This window comes from Salmo salar, chromosome ssa18, assembly GCF_905237065.1.
Source record: "Salmo salar chromosome ssa18, Ssal_v3.1, whole genome shotgun sequence".
Lineage (NCBI taxonomy): Eukaryota > Metazoa > Chordata > Actinopteri > Salmoniformes > Salmonidae > Salmo > Salmo salar.
Window position 1 is genome coordinate 32,214,400 of NC_059459.1, and position 17,110 is coordinate 32,231,509.

At 48.5% G+C, this 17,110-nt stretch overlaps 1 protein-coding gene across 2 annotated transcripts in view; it reads left to right on the plus strand.

The window, feature by feature from the left end:
- LOC106595966 (putative thiamine transporter SLC35F3) overlaps positions 1-17,110 on the plus strand; it is a 201,708-nt gene that overhangs the window by 83,567 nt on the left and 101,031 nt on the right. Inside the window, exon 1 of one of the 2 annotated variants that reach the window (XM_045701038.1) lies at positions 8,443-9,167. The exons of the other annotated variant lie outside the window; for it this stretch is intronic. Coding sequence (XP_045556994.1) covers positions 9,092-9,167 — 76 coding nt within the window. The 5' untranslated portion in view covers positions 8,443-9,091. Of the gene's footprint in view, positions 1-8,442; positions 9,168-17,110 lie in introns of those variants that run through there. 2 annotated transcript variants of the gene reach the window in all.

The following is a 17,110-nucleotide window of genomic DNA, read 5'->3' on the forward strand; positions in this document are numbered from 1 at the left end:
GTAGGTGGGGGTACAGGTTAGTGGAGGTCATTTGTACATGTAGGTGGGGGTACAGGTTAGAGGAGGGTCATTTGTACATGTAGGTGGGGGTACAGGTTAGTGGAGGTCATTTGTACATGTAGGTGGGGGTACAGGTTAGAGGAGGGTCATTTGTACATGTAGGTGGGGGTACAGGTTAGTGGAGGTCATTTGTACATGTAGGTGGGGGTACAGGTTAGAGGAGGTCATTTGTACATGTAGGTGGGGGTACAGGTTAGAGGAGGTCATTTGTACATGTAGGTGGGGGTACAGCTTAGAGGAGGTCATTTGTACATGTAGGTGGGGGTACAGGTTAGAGGAGGGTCATTTGTACATGTAGGTGGGGGGTACAGGTTAGAGGAGGTCATTTGTACATGTAGGTGGGGGTACAGGTTAGTGGAGGTCATTTGTACATGTAGGTGGGGGTACAGGTTAGAGGAGGGTCATTTGTACATGTAGGTGGGGGTACAGGTTAGTGGAGGTCATTTGTACATGTAGGTGGGGGTACAGGTTAGTGGAGGTCATTTGTACATGTAGGTGGGTGTACAGGTTAGTGGAGGTCATTTGTACATGTAGGTGGGGGTACAGGTTAGTGGAGGTCATTTGTACATGTAGGTGGGGGTACAGGTTAGAGGAGGTCATTTGTACATGTAGGTGGGGGTACAGGTTAGAGGAGGTCATTTGTACATGTAGGTGGGGGTACAGGTTAGAGGAGGGTCATTTGTACATGTAGGTGGGGGTACAGGTTAGTGGAGGTCATTTGTACATGTAGGTGGGGGTACAGGTTAGAGGAGGGTCATTTGTACATGTAGGTGGGGGTACAGGTTAGAGGAGGTCATTTGTACATGTAGGTGGGGGTACAGGTTAGTGGAGGTCATTTGTACATGTAGGTGGGGGTACAGGTTAGTGGAGGTCATTTGTACATGTAGGTGGGGGTACAGGTTAGAGGAGGGTCATTTGTACATGTAGGTGGGGGTACAGGTTAGTGGAGGTCATTTGTACATGTAGGTGGGGGGTACAGGTTAGAGGAGGTCATTTGTACATGTAGGTGGGGGTACAGGTTAGAGGAGGGTCATTTGTACATGTAGGTGGGTGTACAGGTTAGTGGAGGTCATTTGTACATGTAGGTGGGGGTACAGGTTAGTGGAGGTCGTTTGTACATGTAGGTGGGGGTACAGGTTAGAGGAGGGTCATTTGTACATGTAGGTGGGGGTACAGGTTAGAGGAGGTCATTTGTACATGTAGGTGGGGGTACAGGTTAGTGGAGGTCATTTGTACATGTAGGTGGGGGTACAGGTTAGAGGAGGTCATTTGTACATGTAGGTGGGGGTACAGGTTAGAGGAGGTCATTTGTACATGTAGGTGGGGGTACAGGTTAGAGGAGGTCATTTGTACATGTAGGTGGGTGTACAGGTTAGAGGAGGTCATTTGTACATGTAGGTGGGGGTACAGGTTAGAGGAGGTCGTTTGTACATGTAGGTGGGGGTACAGGTTAGTGGAGGTCATTTGTACATGTAGGTGGGGGTACAGGTTAGAGGAGGGTCATTTGTACATGTAGGTGGGGGTACAGGTTAGAGGAGGTCATTTGTACATGTAGGTGGGGGTACAGGTTAGTGGAGGTCATTTGTACATGTAGGTGGGGGTACAGGTTAGAGGAGGTCATTTGTACATGTAGGTGGGTGTACAGGTTAGAGGAGGTCATTTGTACATGTAGGTGGGGGTACAGGTTAGAGGAGGTCGTTTGTACATGTAGGTGGGGGTACAGGTTAGTGGAGGTCATTTGTACATGTAGGTGGGGGTACAGGTTAGAGGAGGGTCATTTGTACATGTAGGTGGGGGTACAGGTTAGAGGAGGTCATTTGTACATGTAGGTGGGGTTACAGGTTAGAGGAGGTCATTTGTACATGTAGGTGGGGGTAAGACATTATAGCTCAAAGAAATGAGAGCAGAGGGGAAATTAAATGTTATCTTCGTAGGCAACAGTCTGTCTGTCTGTCTGTCTGTCTGTCTGTCTGTCTGTCTGTCTGATTGTATTAATGACCTCACAAGACACCCCTGGGAGTGAAGCTGCATGGAGAAAACCAATTACAGCAATCACTAGTCCCTTTTAATGAAATGAACAAGATGTGATGCTCGACAGGGTTGCATCCCAAAGGGACCCTATTCCCTAGCTAGTACACTACTTTTGAGCAAAGCGATATGGGGCCTGGTCAAAAGTAGTGCAGTTTATAGGGAATAGGGTGGCATTTTGGAGACAGCCCAGCTTTTATATTGATCTTTACACGATCTGAGCTATTGCATGTGAAACAGTTACACACTGTTTTAGAAGTCAGTGATGTATTGTATATGAGTGTAAATGCTGTGGAGAATGCTGGTCTATAGTAGGAGTCTGTAATCTGTTCTACAGCCCATTCACCCTGCTACTGTAATGGGTGTAAACAGGCTCTCACTCCACCAGATAAACACTGTTCTATGGAAAAACTCTGCTGTTTTCTCATGGGGTCTTTCTGTCAAAAACACAGTGCAGGATCAGTTTTACACACACATGTAGGCATGAGCATGAACGCAGACACACATGCAGGCATGAGCATGAACGCAGACACACATGCAGGCATGAGCATGAACACAGACACACATACACACACACAATAACATCCCGACATGCCACACCTGTAGCCTGCAGGATGATGACGCGTGTGACTCTCTCTGATTGGTTCCTGACGGTGTTTATAGTGTGTTTACATTATCCATCAAACATCCTGTGCAGATCTCTCTCCCTCTCTTCCCTCTCTCTCTTCCATATCCTCTCTCACACTCTTTTTTTGTAGTAATCACCTCTTTCGTTCTCTCTCTTTCTCTCTTCCCTCTCTTTCTTTCTCCCTCTTTCTTTCTCCCCCCTCCCTCTCTCTCTCTCTCTCTCTCTCTCTCTATCTCTCTCTCTCTCTTCCTCTCTCTCACTTTTCTCCCCCCACTCCCTCTCTCTCTCCTCATCCATCTCCCTCTTTTTCTCTCTCCCTCCCTCTCTCTCTCTTCCCCTCTCACCCCCCCTTTCCCTCTCTCTATCTCCTCATCCATTAGCTCTCATCCTCTGTTTCTGTCTGTTTCTGTCTCTTCCCTCTAACCCAAACACAGACCCTGACACTGACGCACGGGGAGCAGTGGAAAATGGTAGAAACTGTCCAATCAATTATATTAGTGGGAACAACTGGTAAAGAGAGGACTGGGGGAAGAGAGGACTGGGGGAAGAGAGGACTGGGGGAAGAGGGGACTGGGGGAAGAGAGGACTGGGGAAGAGGGGACTGGGGAAGAGAGGACTGTGGGAAGAGAGGACTGGGGAAGAGAGGACTGCGGGAAGAGAGGACTGGGGGAAGCGAGGACTGGAAGAAGAGAGGACTGGGGGAAGAGAGACTGGGGGAAGAGGGGACTAGGGAAGAGAGGACTGGTAAAGAGAGGACTGGGGGAAGAGAGGACTGGGGGAAGAGAGGACTGGGGGAAGAGGGGACTGGGGAAGAGGGGACTGGGGAAGAGAGGACTGTGGGAAGAGAGGACTGGGGAAGAGAAGACTGGGGGAAGAGAGGACTGGGGGAAGAGGGGACTGGGGGAAGAGAGGACTGGGGAAGAGGGGACTGGGGAAGAGAGGACTGGGGGAAGAGGGGACTGGGGAAGAGAGGACTGTGGGAAGAGAGGACTGGGGAAGAGAGGACTGGGGGAAAAGAGGACTGGGGGAAGAGGGGACTGGGGGAAGAGAGGACTGGGGGAAGAGGGGAAGAGGGGACTGGGGAAGAGAGGACTGTGGGAAGAGAGGACTGGGGGAAGAGAGGACTGGGGGAAGAGAGGACTGGGGGAAGAGAGGACTGGGGGAAGAGAGGACTGGGGGAAGAGGGGACTGGGGAAGAGGGGACTGGGGAAGAGAGGACTGTGGGAAGAGAGGACTGGGGAAGAGAAGACTGGGGGAAGAGAGGACTGGGGGAAGAGGGGACTGGGGAAGAGGGGACTGGGGAAGAGAGGACTGTGGGAAGAGAGGACTGGGGAAGAGAAGACTGGGGGAAGAGGGGACTGGGGGAAGAGAGGACTGGGGAAGAGGGGACTGGGGAAGAGAGGACTGGGGGAAGAGGGGACTGGGGAAGAGAGGACTGTGGGAAGAGAGGACTGGGGAAGAGAGGACTGGGGGAAAAGAGGACTGGGGGAAGAGGGGACTGGGGGAAGAGAGGACTGGGGGAAGAGGGGAAGAGGGGACTGGGGAAGAGAGGACTGTGGGAAGAGAGGACTGGGGAAGAGAGGACTGGGGGAAGAGAGGACTGGGGGAAGAGAGACTGGGGGAAGAGGGGACTAGGGAAGAGAGGACTGGTAAAGAGAGGACTGGGGGAAGAGAGGACTGGGGAAGAGGGGACTGGGGAAGAGAGGACTGTGGGAAGAGAGGACTGGGGGAAGAGAGGACTGGGGGAAGAGAGGACTGGGGGAAGAGAGACTGGGGGAAGAGGGGACTGGGGGAAGAGAGGACTGGGGGAAGAGAGGACTGGGGGAAGAGGGGACTGGGGGAAGAGAGGACTGGGGAAGAGGGGACTGGGGAAGAGAGGACTGTGGGAAGAGAGGACTGGGGAAGAGAGGACTGCGGGAAGAGAGGACTGGAGGAAGCGAGGACTGGAAGAAGAGAGGACTGGGGGAAGAGAGACTGGGGGAAGAGGGGACTAGGGAAGAGAGGACTGGTAAAGAGAGGACTGGGGGAAGAGAGGACTGGGGGAAGAGGGGACTGGGGAAGAGGGGACTGGGGAAGAGAGGACTGTGGGAAGAGAGGACTGGGGAAGAGAAGACTGGGGGAAGAGAGGACTGGGGGAAGAGGGGACTGGGGGAAGAGAGGACTGGGGAAGAGGGGACTGGGGAAGAGAGGACTGGGGGAAGAGGGGACTGGGGAAGAGAGGACTGTGGGAAGAGAGGACTGGGGAAGAGAGGACTGGGGGAAAAGAGGACTGGGGGAAGAGAGGACTGGGGGAAGAGGGGAAGAGGGGACTGGGGAAGAGAGGACTGTGGGAAGAGAGGACTGGGGGAAGAGAGGACTGGGGAAGAGGGGACTGGGGGAAGAGAGGACTGGGGAAGAGGGGACTGGGGAAGAGAGGACTGGGGGAAGAGGGGACTGGGGAAGAGAGGACTGTGGGAAGAGAGGACTGGGGAAGAGAGGACTGGGGGAAAAGAGGACTGGGGGAAGAGGGGACTGGGGGAAGAGAGGACTGGGGGAAGAGGGGACTGGGGAAGAGAGGACTGTGGGAAGAGAGGACTGGGGAAGAGAGGACTGGGGGAAGAGAGGACTGGGGGAAGAGAGACTGGGGAAGAGGGGACTAGGGAAGAGAGGACTGGTAAAGAGAGGACTGGGGGAAGAGAGGACTGGGGGAAGAGAGGACTGGGGAAGAGGGGACTGGGGAAGAGAGGACTGTGGGAAGAGAGGACTGGGGGAAGAGAGGACTGGGGGAAGAGAGGACTGGGGGAAGAGAGACTGGGGAAGAGGGGACTGGGGGAAGAGAGGACTGGGGGAAGAGAGGACTGGGGAAGAGGGGACTGGGGGAAGAGAGGACTGTGGGAAGAGAGGACTGGGGGAAGAGGGGACTGGGGAAGAGGGGACTGGGGGAAGAGAGGACTGGGGGAAGAGGGGACTGGGGAAGAGGGGACTGGGGGAAGAGGGGACTGGGGGAAGAGGGGACTGGGGAAGAGGGGACTGGGGGAAGAGAGGACTGGGGAAGAGGGGACTGGGGAAGAGGGGACTGAGGGAAGAGGGGACTGGGGGAAGAGGGGACTGGGGAAGAGGGGACTGGGGGGAGAGGGGACTGGGGAAGAGGGGACTGGGGGAAGAGGGGACTGGGGGAAGAGGGTTTGGAAAGGAACATGCTCTTCATGCACTAAGGACTCTTTTCCAGTCGTGTAGGAAATGGTGAAATGGTGTGTAAGAAAGGCAACAGTGAACAGTAGTTACAGTAGTTAGTAGAGCGAGAGATTCATTTCCTTGAACCTCTAGCCTGGCACTTTGTGAAAACTTTGTGTCTAGTGACAGTCTCTTCAAAAAAAATGTTAGGACACGTGAGATTTGATTCTGGGTTCCATTCTGTTCCCTATATAGTGCACTACTTTTGACCAGGACCCATAGGGGGAAGAAGGGAGGAATTAAACAAATCTTTTGATCGAGCTTCAAGGTCCAGATTTGAATTTGAGGAATATAGGGTGCCATTTGGGACACAACCCTTGTTCTAAGTTATCAGATCAGGGATTCTAGCCTGTACAACCACTTGTCCTAGTTACCAGATCAGGGATTCTAGCCTGTACAACCCCCTGTCCTAGTTACCAGATCAGGGATTCTAGCCTGTACAACCCCTTGTCCTAGTTACCAGATCAGGGATTCTAGCCTGTACAACCCCTTGTCCTAGTTATCAGATCAGGGATTCTAGCCTGTACAACCCCTTGTCCTAGTTATCAGATCAGGGATTCTAGCCTGTACAACCCCTTGTCCTAGTTACCAGATCAGGGATTCTAGCCTGTACAACCCCTTGTCCTAGTTACCAGATCAGGGGATATGAGCCTGTAGAATCTAGTGAAGAGGAAGAGTCTAGCCAGTGAATTATTCAGAGTGGCTTCTTTTAGTCATGTACACACTCCCCCAACAGATTTTACACACGCGCACACGCACGTGCACACAGACACACAACCATACACACATAGCCACACACACACATACAGGTCATCAGTGTAACCTTTCCGGGGGGGTGAGGTTGAGGGTCTCTATTGGAATGTAACATTATAGTAATTGAACTGCCCTCTTATTGCTGGAACAGGCCCCATGGGGGAACTAATATGAGAAGGGCACACACACCACACAGACGTTATCCTCAGTCACTTCTACCTGCCCTGGGGAGAATGATGCCTGTCTGTCGTTGTATCCTCCAGTGGGTTTAGGAAGAGCATTATGAAAGATAATGGGCGATGCCTGTCTGTCGTTGTATCCTCCAGCGGGTTTAGGAAGAGCATTATGAAAGATAATGGGCGATGCCTGTCTGTCGTTGTATCCTCCAGTGGGTTTAGGAAGAGCATTATGAAAGATAATGGGCGATGCCTGTCTGTCGTTGTATCCTCCAGCGGGTTTAGGAAGAGCATTATGAAAGATAATGGGCGATGCCTGTCTGTCGTTGTATCCTCCAGTGGGTTTAGGAAGAGCATTATGAAAGATAATGGGCGATGCCTGTCTGTCGTTGTATCCTCCAGCGGGTTTAGGAAGAGCATTATGAAAGATAATGGGTGGAGGTGGAGTGGCTATCAGCAGGGTATTGATCAAACATGTTGAGGAACAACAAGGATAATATTCAAACTTAGATTCTAACGTTTAATATAGGCTAAGTACAATTTGATTGATTGGATTTATAAGGTGTTGCTATTTAGGCAATGCCTTGTAAACAAAATGCTTATTTTGCAACTTCAATAGACCCTACTACTAGTAATAACACAATGTTATAATGGCAGGTGTATTTTTCAACCAGAGCAAAAGACAAACGAATTCCAGTGGGATAATATAAATCAGTATTATGTGGTTTTATTTTCTCACACTGTGTAAAATCGGTGTACTGGATCAAATCTGCTGCTTAAACAGCCTGTTCTCATAGACTCGATGTAACATATTAAATATAAATCCGGGACACTCAAATTAGTATGATGTGTTATGTTTGGTATGGTTACATCAGATAGAAGGTTACTTAGGGCAAAAAGGAAAGTAGGGTGGTTGGTCGGGCGTTTAACACGAACGTCTAGCAACCCAAAAGTTGTGAGTTCAAATCTCATCACAGACAATTTTAGCTAATTAGCAACTTTTCAACTACTTACTACTTTTGAGCTACTTTGCAACTACTTAGCATGTTAGATAACCCTAATCATAACCCTAATCATAACCCTAACCTTAACTCTTTTAGCTAACCCTTCCCCTAACCTTAACCCTTTAACCTAACTCTAAATTTAACCCTAATCTTAACCCCTAAACCCAGCTAACATTAGCCAGCTAGCTAACATTCATCTCCTAGCCACCTAGCTAGAATTTGTAACATATCATACATTTTGCAAATTGGTAACATATAGTATGTTTGGCAAATTCATAGCATATTGATTGTACATTTTGCAAATTCGTAACATATAATATGAATTGTAATTCGTAACATATCATACGGAATTGTTGATGGACATCCACAAATTAATACAAACCATATACGAAAAGTAAAATATCATAGTAGATGATGTGTCCTAGATTTACATACAGAATAATACGAAATGCTCTGAGACCAGGTTGGCGAACATTTTATTTTTCCAAGACTTTCTATTGAGGAGGAAAACTGCCTCCCCATGCAAGCCTTGTGTCTTCATATAACCCTTGAATAGGACGGATAGGCTACAGTATATTTTCCCTCTACATCAGCCCCAGTCTCATCAGATCACTCACACTATCCCTGCCTCTCCAATGCAAGCCGTTTCACCGCTGCCCGCCGTGATCGATCCTTCCTCATATCTCCAAGCTGCAACCGGCTCTGAGTCACCAACCACCTGCCTCCGGGAACCGCGCTTCGGGAGGTCTGGTGGGCTGGCAGCGGGCACGGCACGTCTGGCTCCGGACGGACAGAGGGGCCGGGGGAGGAGAGATAATGCAAGTGAGGGAGATGGTGGATGCCTGCGGCACGCGTGACGTGGCAAATTGCAGCATTTGCCTCTACTGTTTTACATGTGAAGAGAGAGAGAAATAGCTCAGCCTCACGCTCTGGCGGGATACTGCAGAACCGGGGAAGGGAGGGAGGGAATGAGGGAGGGGATGAGGGAGGGGAATCGAATCAGAAGAAAGAAAAGCGACTGAGGGAGAGTTGAGGAACGGAGGGGCAGAAGGTGGATCCACGAGAGAGGACGAGAGAGGTAGCGGGAAACTGCTGATCCGACGTTTAGAGAAGAGTAAAGACAAGAAGCATCAAAAGTCCCACAGTCAGTCACAGAAGAGATTGGTACCACACCAGATTCAGGGATGTAGCCGAAGAGGGGAGAGCTCAGCCTTTCCGAGCTCGTCACTATGAAGAAACATTCCGCCAGGGTTGCCCCGCTGTCCGCTTGCAACAGCCCGGTGCTCACTTTAACGAAAGTCAAAGGTAGGGAGAACTCCGTTCTGTGACTTGACTTCGGTCTTGCTTAAAGCCCGATTTGGTATTCGTCCACCTAATATTTGTAGCCTATTTTACATTCACCCTTGAAACCTAAATATTGTAGTGTCCAAGGTTAGGCTTGTAAATCAACCAGAAAATAGATATAGCCTATAAGTTTGGCGTTGTGTGACTGTGGCAGAGAAACTTGGGTCAGTCAGGGGTGATGAATGGTGTTGGTGAAAGAGTTTTCCGCTTTGAGGCACCGATTAACTTTTGCGTGCCAAAACGCTTCGGATTACCAACGGAATGACCCCCCTTCACGGTAATTAGGGATGCGTTCGGGAAGAATTTATCTTAATAGACCATCAACGCTTCTAATTACACATTTTACTACCCTGGAAAAATGTCTTGATCATAATGGGAGATACTGTTGTTACAGTCATTTATTCGCACAATCTCTTCTTTTGCTGTATTGTTTAAAAACTAGATTCCCAAGTATGTCGTTCTGCACTTTCAAAAATGTAGTTAAGAATTCATTTCTCTCCAACCTCATCTGCATAATCGTCACAAAATATAATAACACCCACATTTTGGGGGGGGGCGAATCCTGTAAAATGCAAATCAGAAAACCGATTTATGGCCAAATAGAAGTTTTGTCCTGCAAAATGCATCGGGCCATTGAAGTGTTGCGCTGCTTGTCCATCATGAGTGAGTGCATGGGGGGAGCATGAAGCTGTTATTGTAGCAGAACACACACACACACACACACACACACACACACACACACACACACACACACACACACACACACACACACACACACACACACACACACACACACACACACAACATCTTTAAATTGACAATGGGATAAAAATTATTGCCTTTCCAAACTCCTTGCTCCGGCCAAACGCTAAGCCACGCCCACGGACGTTAGTTTCTTCTCCGCAATGACTCTGGATCTGAGTACCTCCCAACGATTTCTAGAACACAAACACATTCTAACCATTCTGATTGGTCCCAGAAACCATGGGTTTTGGCCAGAGCAAGAACACACAAAGAACACACGTGGGTAAAGCGCCATTTTGAAAATGTGTAATACTCACCACAAACAGCTTCAAAGATGTAAACCTTTATGAACCCTACCAGTAAACAGGTAGTAAACCTTTATAACCCTACCAGTAAACAGGTAGTACACCTTTATAACCCTACCAGTAAACAGGTAGTACACATTTATAACCCTACCAGTAGACAGGTAGTAAACCTTTATGAACCCTACCAGTAAACAGGTAGTACACCTTTATAACCCTACCAGTAAACAGGTAGTACACCTTTATAACCCTACCAGTAAACAGGTAGTAAACCTTTATGAACCCTACCAGTAAACAGGTAATAAACCTTTATGAACCCTACCCAGTAAACAGGTAGTACACCTTTATGAACCCTACCAGTAAACAGGTAGTACACCTTTATGAAGCCTACCAGTAAACAGGTAGTACACCTTTATAACCCTACCAGTAAACAGGTAGTAAACCTTTATGAACCCTACCCAGTAAACAGGTAATAAACCTTTATGAACCCTACCAGTAAACAGGTAATACACCTTTATTAACCTTACCAGTAGACAGGTAATAAACCTTTATGAACCCTACCCAGTAAACAGGTAGTAAACCTCTATGAACCCTACCCAGTAAACAGGTAATACACCTTTATGAAGCCTACCAGTAGACAGGTAATAAACCTTTATGAACCCTACCCAGTAAACAGGTAATAAACCTTTATGAACCCTACCAGTAAACAGGTAGTAAACCTTTATAACCCTACCAGTAAACAGGTAATAAACCTTTATGAACCCTACCCAGTAAACAGGTAGTAAACCTCTATGAACCCTACCCAGTAAACAGGTAATACACCTTTATGAAGCCTACCAGTAGACAGGTAATAAACCTTTATGAACCCTACCCAGTAAACAGGTAATAAACCTTTATGAACCCTACCAGTAAACAGGTAGTAAACCTTTATAACCCTACCAGTAAACAGGTAGTACACCTTTATGAACCCTACCCAGTAAACAGGTAGTAAACTTCAAGATCAAAAAACATACAAACAATATATTATGACAGGTCAACCAGTAGAGGCCAGGTGTTTGAAAGCTGCATCCTCTGCAGATGGAGAGGGTCAGTTCATGTCTTGAGCGGAGGGAGCTGGTCAGGTGATCTTGTAGAGGGCAAGTCTGGTTACCAGCCTGACTCTTATAGTCACTGGACGTCTCCTCCTTCACTCTGTGTAGCACCACTTGGGTGATGCCTCAGCAGCTCTGGGCGCCAGAAAGCTCACCACACAAAGTTCAGAATAGTATCCAGTCGTCTTCTCTACGAGCCGTCTGTCTCACCACTGTTGTATTCCTCTGTCTCCCATTCTTCTCACGCTTCACACCACTCCTCACATGTTGTTTTCAGAAGATCAGGAACTGGCAGCCAGGTGAAACAATAAACCAGGTACCCTGCCCAGATGCATTTTTCAAACAAAAACATTAGCCAGCTAGTTAGCTAGCTAGTTAGCCATGCCAAAAATAGTTAGCCTGTCAGTCAATCTGTAAAGCCTTGACTCAGCATACCACTAGAAGATTACAGCAGTACACAGAGGAAACTAGCATTTCCTGTTGAGATCGGAAAGGAAAAGGACAGACTAATTACAGTTTTACATGCACAGCTGGATGTTGTGTGTGTGTGCGTCTGTGTGTGTGTCCTAAAGCTGTGTTTATATTGTTGAATCACTGTCTGAAAGGTGAGTGTGCAGGAAGGGTTGTCTCTCTCAGTGCTCTGTTAGAGAGACACCCTTCCTCTCCTGCTGTTGTGTACTGACACACACACACACACACACACACACACACACACACACACACACACACACACACACACACACACACACACACACACACACACACACACACACACACACGTTGAGTGTTGACCAGTAGGTCTAGAGCTTTTGTAAAAGAAGAAAACATAGTGTCAGTTCATTATAATAAGTCATGAACCTTCCCTGTCCACCCTAGAAACACTGAACCTTCCCCGTCCACCCTAGAAACACTGAACCTTCCCCGTCCACCCTAGAAACACTGAACCTTCCCTGTCTACCCTAGAAACACTGAACCTTCCCTGTCCACCCTAGAAACACTGAACCTTCTCTGTCCACCCTAGAGAAACTGAACCTTCCCTGTCCACCCTAGAAACACTGAACCTTCCCTGTCCACCCTAGAGAAACTGAACCTTCCCTGTCCACCCTAGAAACACTGAACCTTCCCTGTCCACCCTAGAGAAACTGAACCTTCCCTGTCCACCCTAGAAACACTGAACCTTCCCTGTCCACCCTAGAAACACTGACCCTTCCCTGTCCACCCTAGAAACACTGAACCTTCCCTGTCCACCCTAGAAACACTGACCCTTCCCTGTCCACCCTAGAGACACTGAACCTTCCCTGTCCACCCTAGAAACACTGAACCTTCCCTGTCCACCCTAGAAACACTGAACCTTCCCTGTCCACCCTAGAAACACTGAACCTTCCCTGTCCACCCTAGAAACACTGAACCTTCCCTGTCCACCCTAGAAACACAGACGTTTCTCTGTCCACCCTAGAAACACTGAACCTTCCCTGTCCACCCTAGAAACACTGAACCTTCCCTGTCCACCCTAGAAACACTGACCCTTCCCTGTCCACCCTAGAAACACTGAACCTTCCCTGTCCACCCTAGAAACACTGAACCTTCCCTGTCTACCCTAGAAACACTGAACCTTCCCTGTCCACCCTAGAAACACTGAACCTTCCCTGTCCACCCTAGAAACACTGAACCTTCCGTGTCCACCCTAGAAACACTGAACCTTCCCTGTCCACCCTAGAAACACTGAACCTTCCCTGTCCACCCTAGAAACACTGAACCTTCTCTGTCCACCCTAGAAACACTGAACCTTCTCTGTCCACCCTAGAAACACTGAATCTTCCCTGTCCACCCTAGAGACACTGAACCTTCTCTGTCCACCCTAGAAACACTGAACCTTCTCTGTCCACCCTAGAAACACTGAACCTTCTCTGTCCACCCTAGAAACACTGTCCACCCTAGAGAAACTGTTTTGCAGTCCAGACTGACTTTATCTTTAGCTTTACAGAGGGACACGCAGTGAGAGAATGATCATTCACTTTTTAATCAGCTTTATGAAGTGGAGGAGATTGATTGTCCCAATGGAGGATTTGTTTAGTAGGTGGACGTTGAAGCATCGTCTCATACACATCAACACGGTTACTATGACACAGAAACAGATCCTTGTTCAGTGGCCTCACTGGCTTTGAAGAATGACCTGTCAGCCTTGGAGATATGAGGGTCAGGGTTCAATCTCCAGTGAAATCATATACAGTCATGGCCAAAAGTTTTGAGAATGACACAAATGAGAATTTTCACAAAGTTTGCTGCTACAGTGTCTTTAGATATTTTTGTCAGATGTTACTATGGGATACTGAAATATAATTACAAGCATTTCATAAGTGTCAAAGACTTTTACTGACAATTACATGAAGTTGCAAAGAGTCAATATTTGCAGTGTTGACCCTTCTTTTTCAAGACCTCTGCAATCCACCCTGGAATGCTGTCAATTAACTTCTGGGCCATATCCTGACTGATGGCAGCCCATTCATGCATAATCAATGCTTGGAGTTGGTCAGAATTTGTGGGTTTTTGTTTGTCCACCCGCCTCTTGAGGATTGACCACAAGTTCTCAATGGGATTAAGGTCTGGGGAGTTTCCTGGCCATGGACCCAAAATATCGATGTTTTGTTCCCCGAGCCACTTAGTTGTCACTTTTGCCTTATGGCAAGGTGCTCCATCATGCTGGAAAAGGCATTGTTCGTCACCAAACTGTTCCTGGATGGTTGGGAGAAGTTGCTCTCGGAGGATGTGTTGGTACCATTCTTTATTCATGGCTGTGTTCTTAGGCAAAATTGTGAGTGAGCCCACTCCCTTGGCTGAGAAGCAACCCCACACATGAATGGTCTCAGGATGCTTTACTGTTGGCATGACACAGGACTGATGGTAGCGCTCACCTTGTCTTCTCCGGACAAGCTTTTTTCCGGATGCTCCAAACAATCGGAAAGGGGATTCATCAGAGAAAATGACTTTACCTCAGTCCTCAGCATTCCAATCCCTGTACCGTTTGCAGAATATCAGTCTGTCACTGATGTTTTTCCTGGAGAGAGGTGGATTCTTTGCTGCCCTTCTTGACACCGGGCCATCCTCCAAAAGTCTTCGCCTCACTGTGCGTGCAGATGCACTCACACCTGCCTGCTGCCATTCCTGAGCAAGCTCTGTACTGGTGGTGCCCCGATCCCACAGCTGAATCAACTTTAGGAGACGGTCCTGGCGCTTGCTGGACTTTCTTGGGCACCCTGAAGCCTTCTTCACAACAATTGAACCGCTCTCCTTGAAGTTCTTGATGATCTGATAAATGGTTGATTTAAGTGCAATCTTACTGGCAGCAATATCCTTGCCTGTGAAGCCCTTTTTGTGCAAAGCAATGATGACGGCACATGTTTCCTTGCAGGTAACCATGATTGACAGAGGAAGAACAATGATTCAAAGCACCACCCTCCTTTTGAAGCTTCCAGTCTGTTATTCGAACTCAATCAGCATGACAGAGTGATCTCCAGCCTTGTCCTCGTCAACACTCACACCTGTGTTAATGAGAGAATCTCTGACATGTCAGCTGGTCCTTTTGTGGCAGGGCTGAAATGCAGTGGAAATGTTTTTGGGGGATTCAGTTCATTTGCATAGCAAAGAGGGACTTTGCAATTAATTGCAATTCATCTGATCACTCTTCATAATATTCTGGAGTATATGCAAATTGCCATCATACAAACTGAGGCAGCAGACTTTGTGAAAAGTTATATTTGCGTCATTCTCAAAACTTTTGGCCACGACTGTACTGTGTAGGTAGGAAAGAGGATGGAGAATTGTATTCCTATGTGTTTGATAGCCTAGCATATAACTTTGATGGATTACCAGTTGCAGGAAAGAGAATGTAGAGGAGAAGCTAACAGGTGTACTTTTCTAGACTGTATTGAAAGAGAAGGAGAGAAGATTAGAGGAGGGGAGAAGAGAGGGGGGACAGGAGATGGAGAGGGGAGGAGAGATGTAGGGAAAGAGGAGGGGAAGTATTACAGAGTGTGGAGAGAAGATGAAAGGATAGATGATGAGGGTGATGAAGAGAGGAGAGTACTGGACAAGACAGGAGAGAGTGATAGAAGAGAGGAGAGTACTGGACAAGACATGAGAGAGTGATGGAAGAGAGGAGAGTACTGGACAAGACAGGAGAGAGTGATGAAGAGAGGAGAGTACTGGACAAGACAGGAGAGAGTGATGGAAGAGAGGAGAGTACTGGACAAGACAGGAGAGAGTGATAGAAGAGAGGAGAGTACTGGACAAGACAGGAGAGAGTGATAGAAGAGAGGAGAGTACTGGACAAGACAGGAGAGAGTGATGAAGAGAGGAGAGTACTGGACAAGACATGAGAGAGTGATAGAAGAGAGGAGAGTACTGGACAAGACAGGAGAGAGTGATAGAAGAGAGGAGAGTACTGGACAAGACAGGAGAGAGTGATAGAAGAGAGGAGAGTACTGGACAAGACAGGAGAGAGTGATAGAAGAGAGGAGAGTACTGGACAAGACAGGAGAGAGTGATGAAGAGAGGAGAGTACTGGACAAGACAGGAGAGAGTGATGAAGAGAGGAGAGTACTGGACAAGACAGGAGAGAGTGATAGAAGAGAGGAGAGTACTGGACAAGACAGGAGAGAGTGATGAAGAGAGGAGAGTACTGGACAAGACAGGAGAGAGTGATGAAGAGAGGAGAGTACTGGACAAGACAGGAGAGAGTGATGAAGAGAGGAGAGTACTGGACAAGACAGGAGAGAGTGATGAAGAGAGGAGAGTACTGGACAAGACAGGAGAGAGTGATAGAAGAGAGGAGAGTACTGGACAAGACAGGAGAGAGTGAACAGAGCGAGGTATTGCAAGGGGCATGACAGGGAGGAGAGTGTATGGAGAGATTATGGTGAGAGTATGGAGGGTTGTGGGTTCGATTCACGCGCCACCCACATGTAAAAATGTATGCACGCATGAAAGCGTCTGCTAAATGGTATATTTTATTTACATTATTTTATATATTAGAAGGAAGAAGGAGGTATTATAGAGTATGGAGAGAAGAGGAGAGGAGAGGGAGGAGAGAGTAGAGGACAGACAGAGGAAAGTAGAGGACAGACAGGAGCAGGACAGAGGAGAGGACAGACAGGAGAGGACAGAGGAGAGGACAGACAGGAGCAGGACAGAGGAGAGGACAGACAGGAGCAGGACAGACAGGAGCAGGACAGAGGAGAGGACAGACAGGAGAGGACAGACAGGAGCAGGACAGACAGGAGCAGGACAGCAGGAGAGGACAGACAGGAGAGGACAGACAGGAGAGGACAGACAGGAGAGGACAGACAGGAGCAGGACAGACAGGAGAGGACAGAGGAGAGGACAGACAGGAGAGGACAGACAGGAGCAGGACAGAGGAGAGGACAGAGGAGAGGACAGACAGGAGAGGACAGAAGGAGAGGACAGAGGAGAGGACAGACAGGAGCAGGACAGACAGGAGCAGGACAGACAGGAGAGGACAGACAGGAGCAGGACAGACAGGAGAGGACAGAGGAGAGGACAGACAGGAGAGGACAGACAGGAGCAGGACAGAGGAGAGGACAGACAGGAGAGGACAGAGGAGAGGACAGACAGGAGAGGACAGACAGGAGCAGGACAGAGGAGAGGACAGACAGGAGAGGACAGACAGGAGAGGACAGACAGGAGAGGACAGACAGGAGCAGGACAGAGGAGAGGACAGACAGGAGAGGACAGACAGGAGCAGGACAGA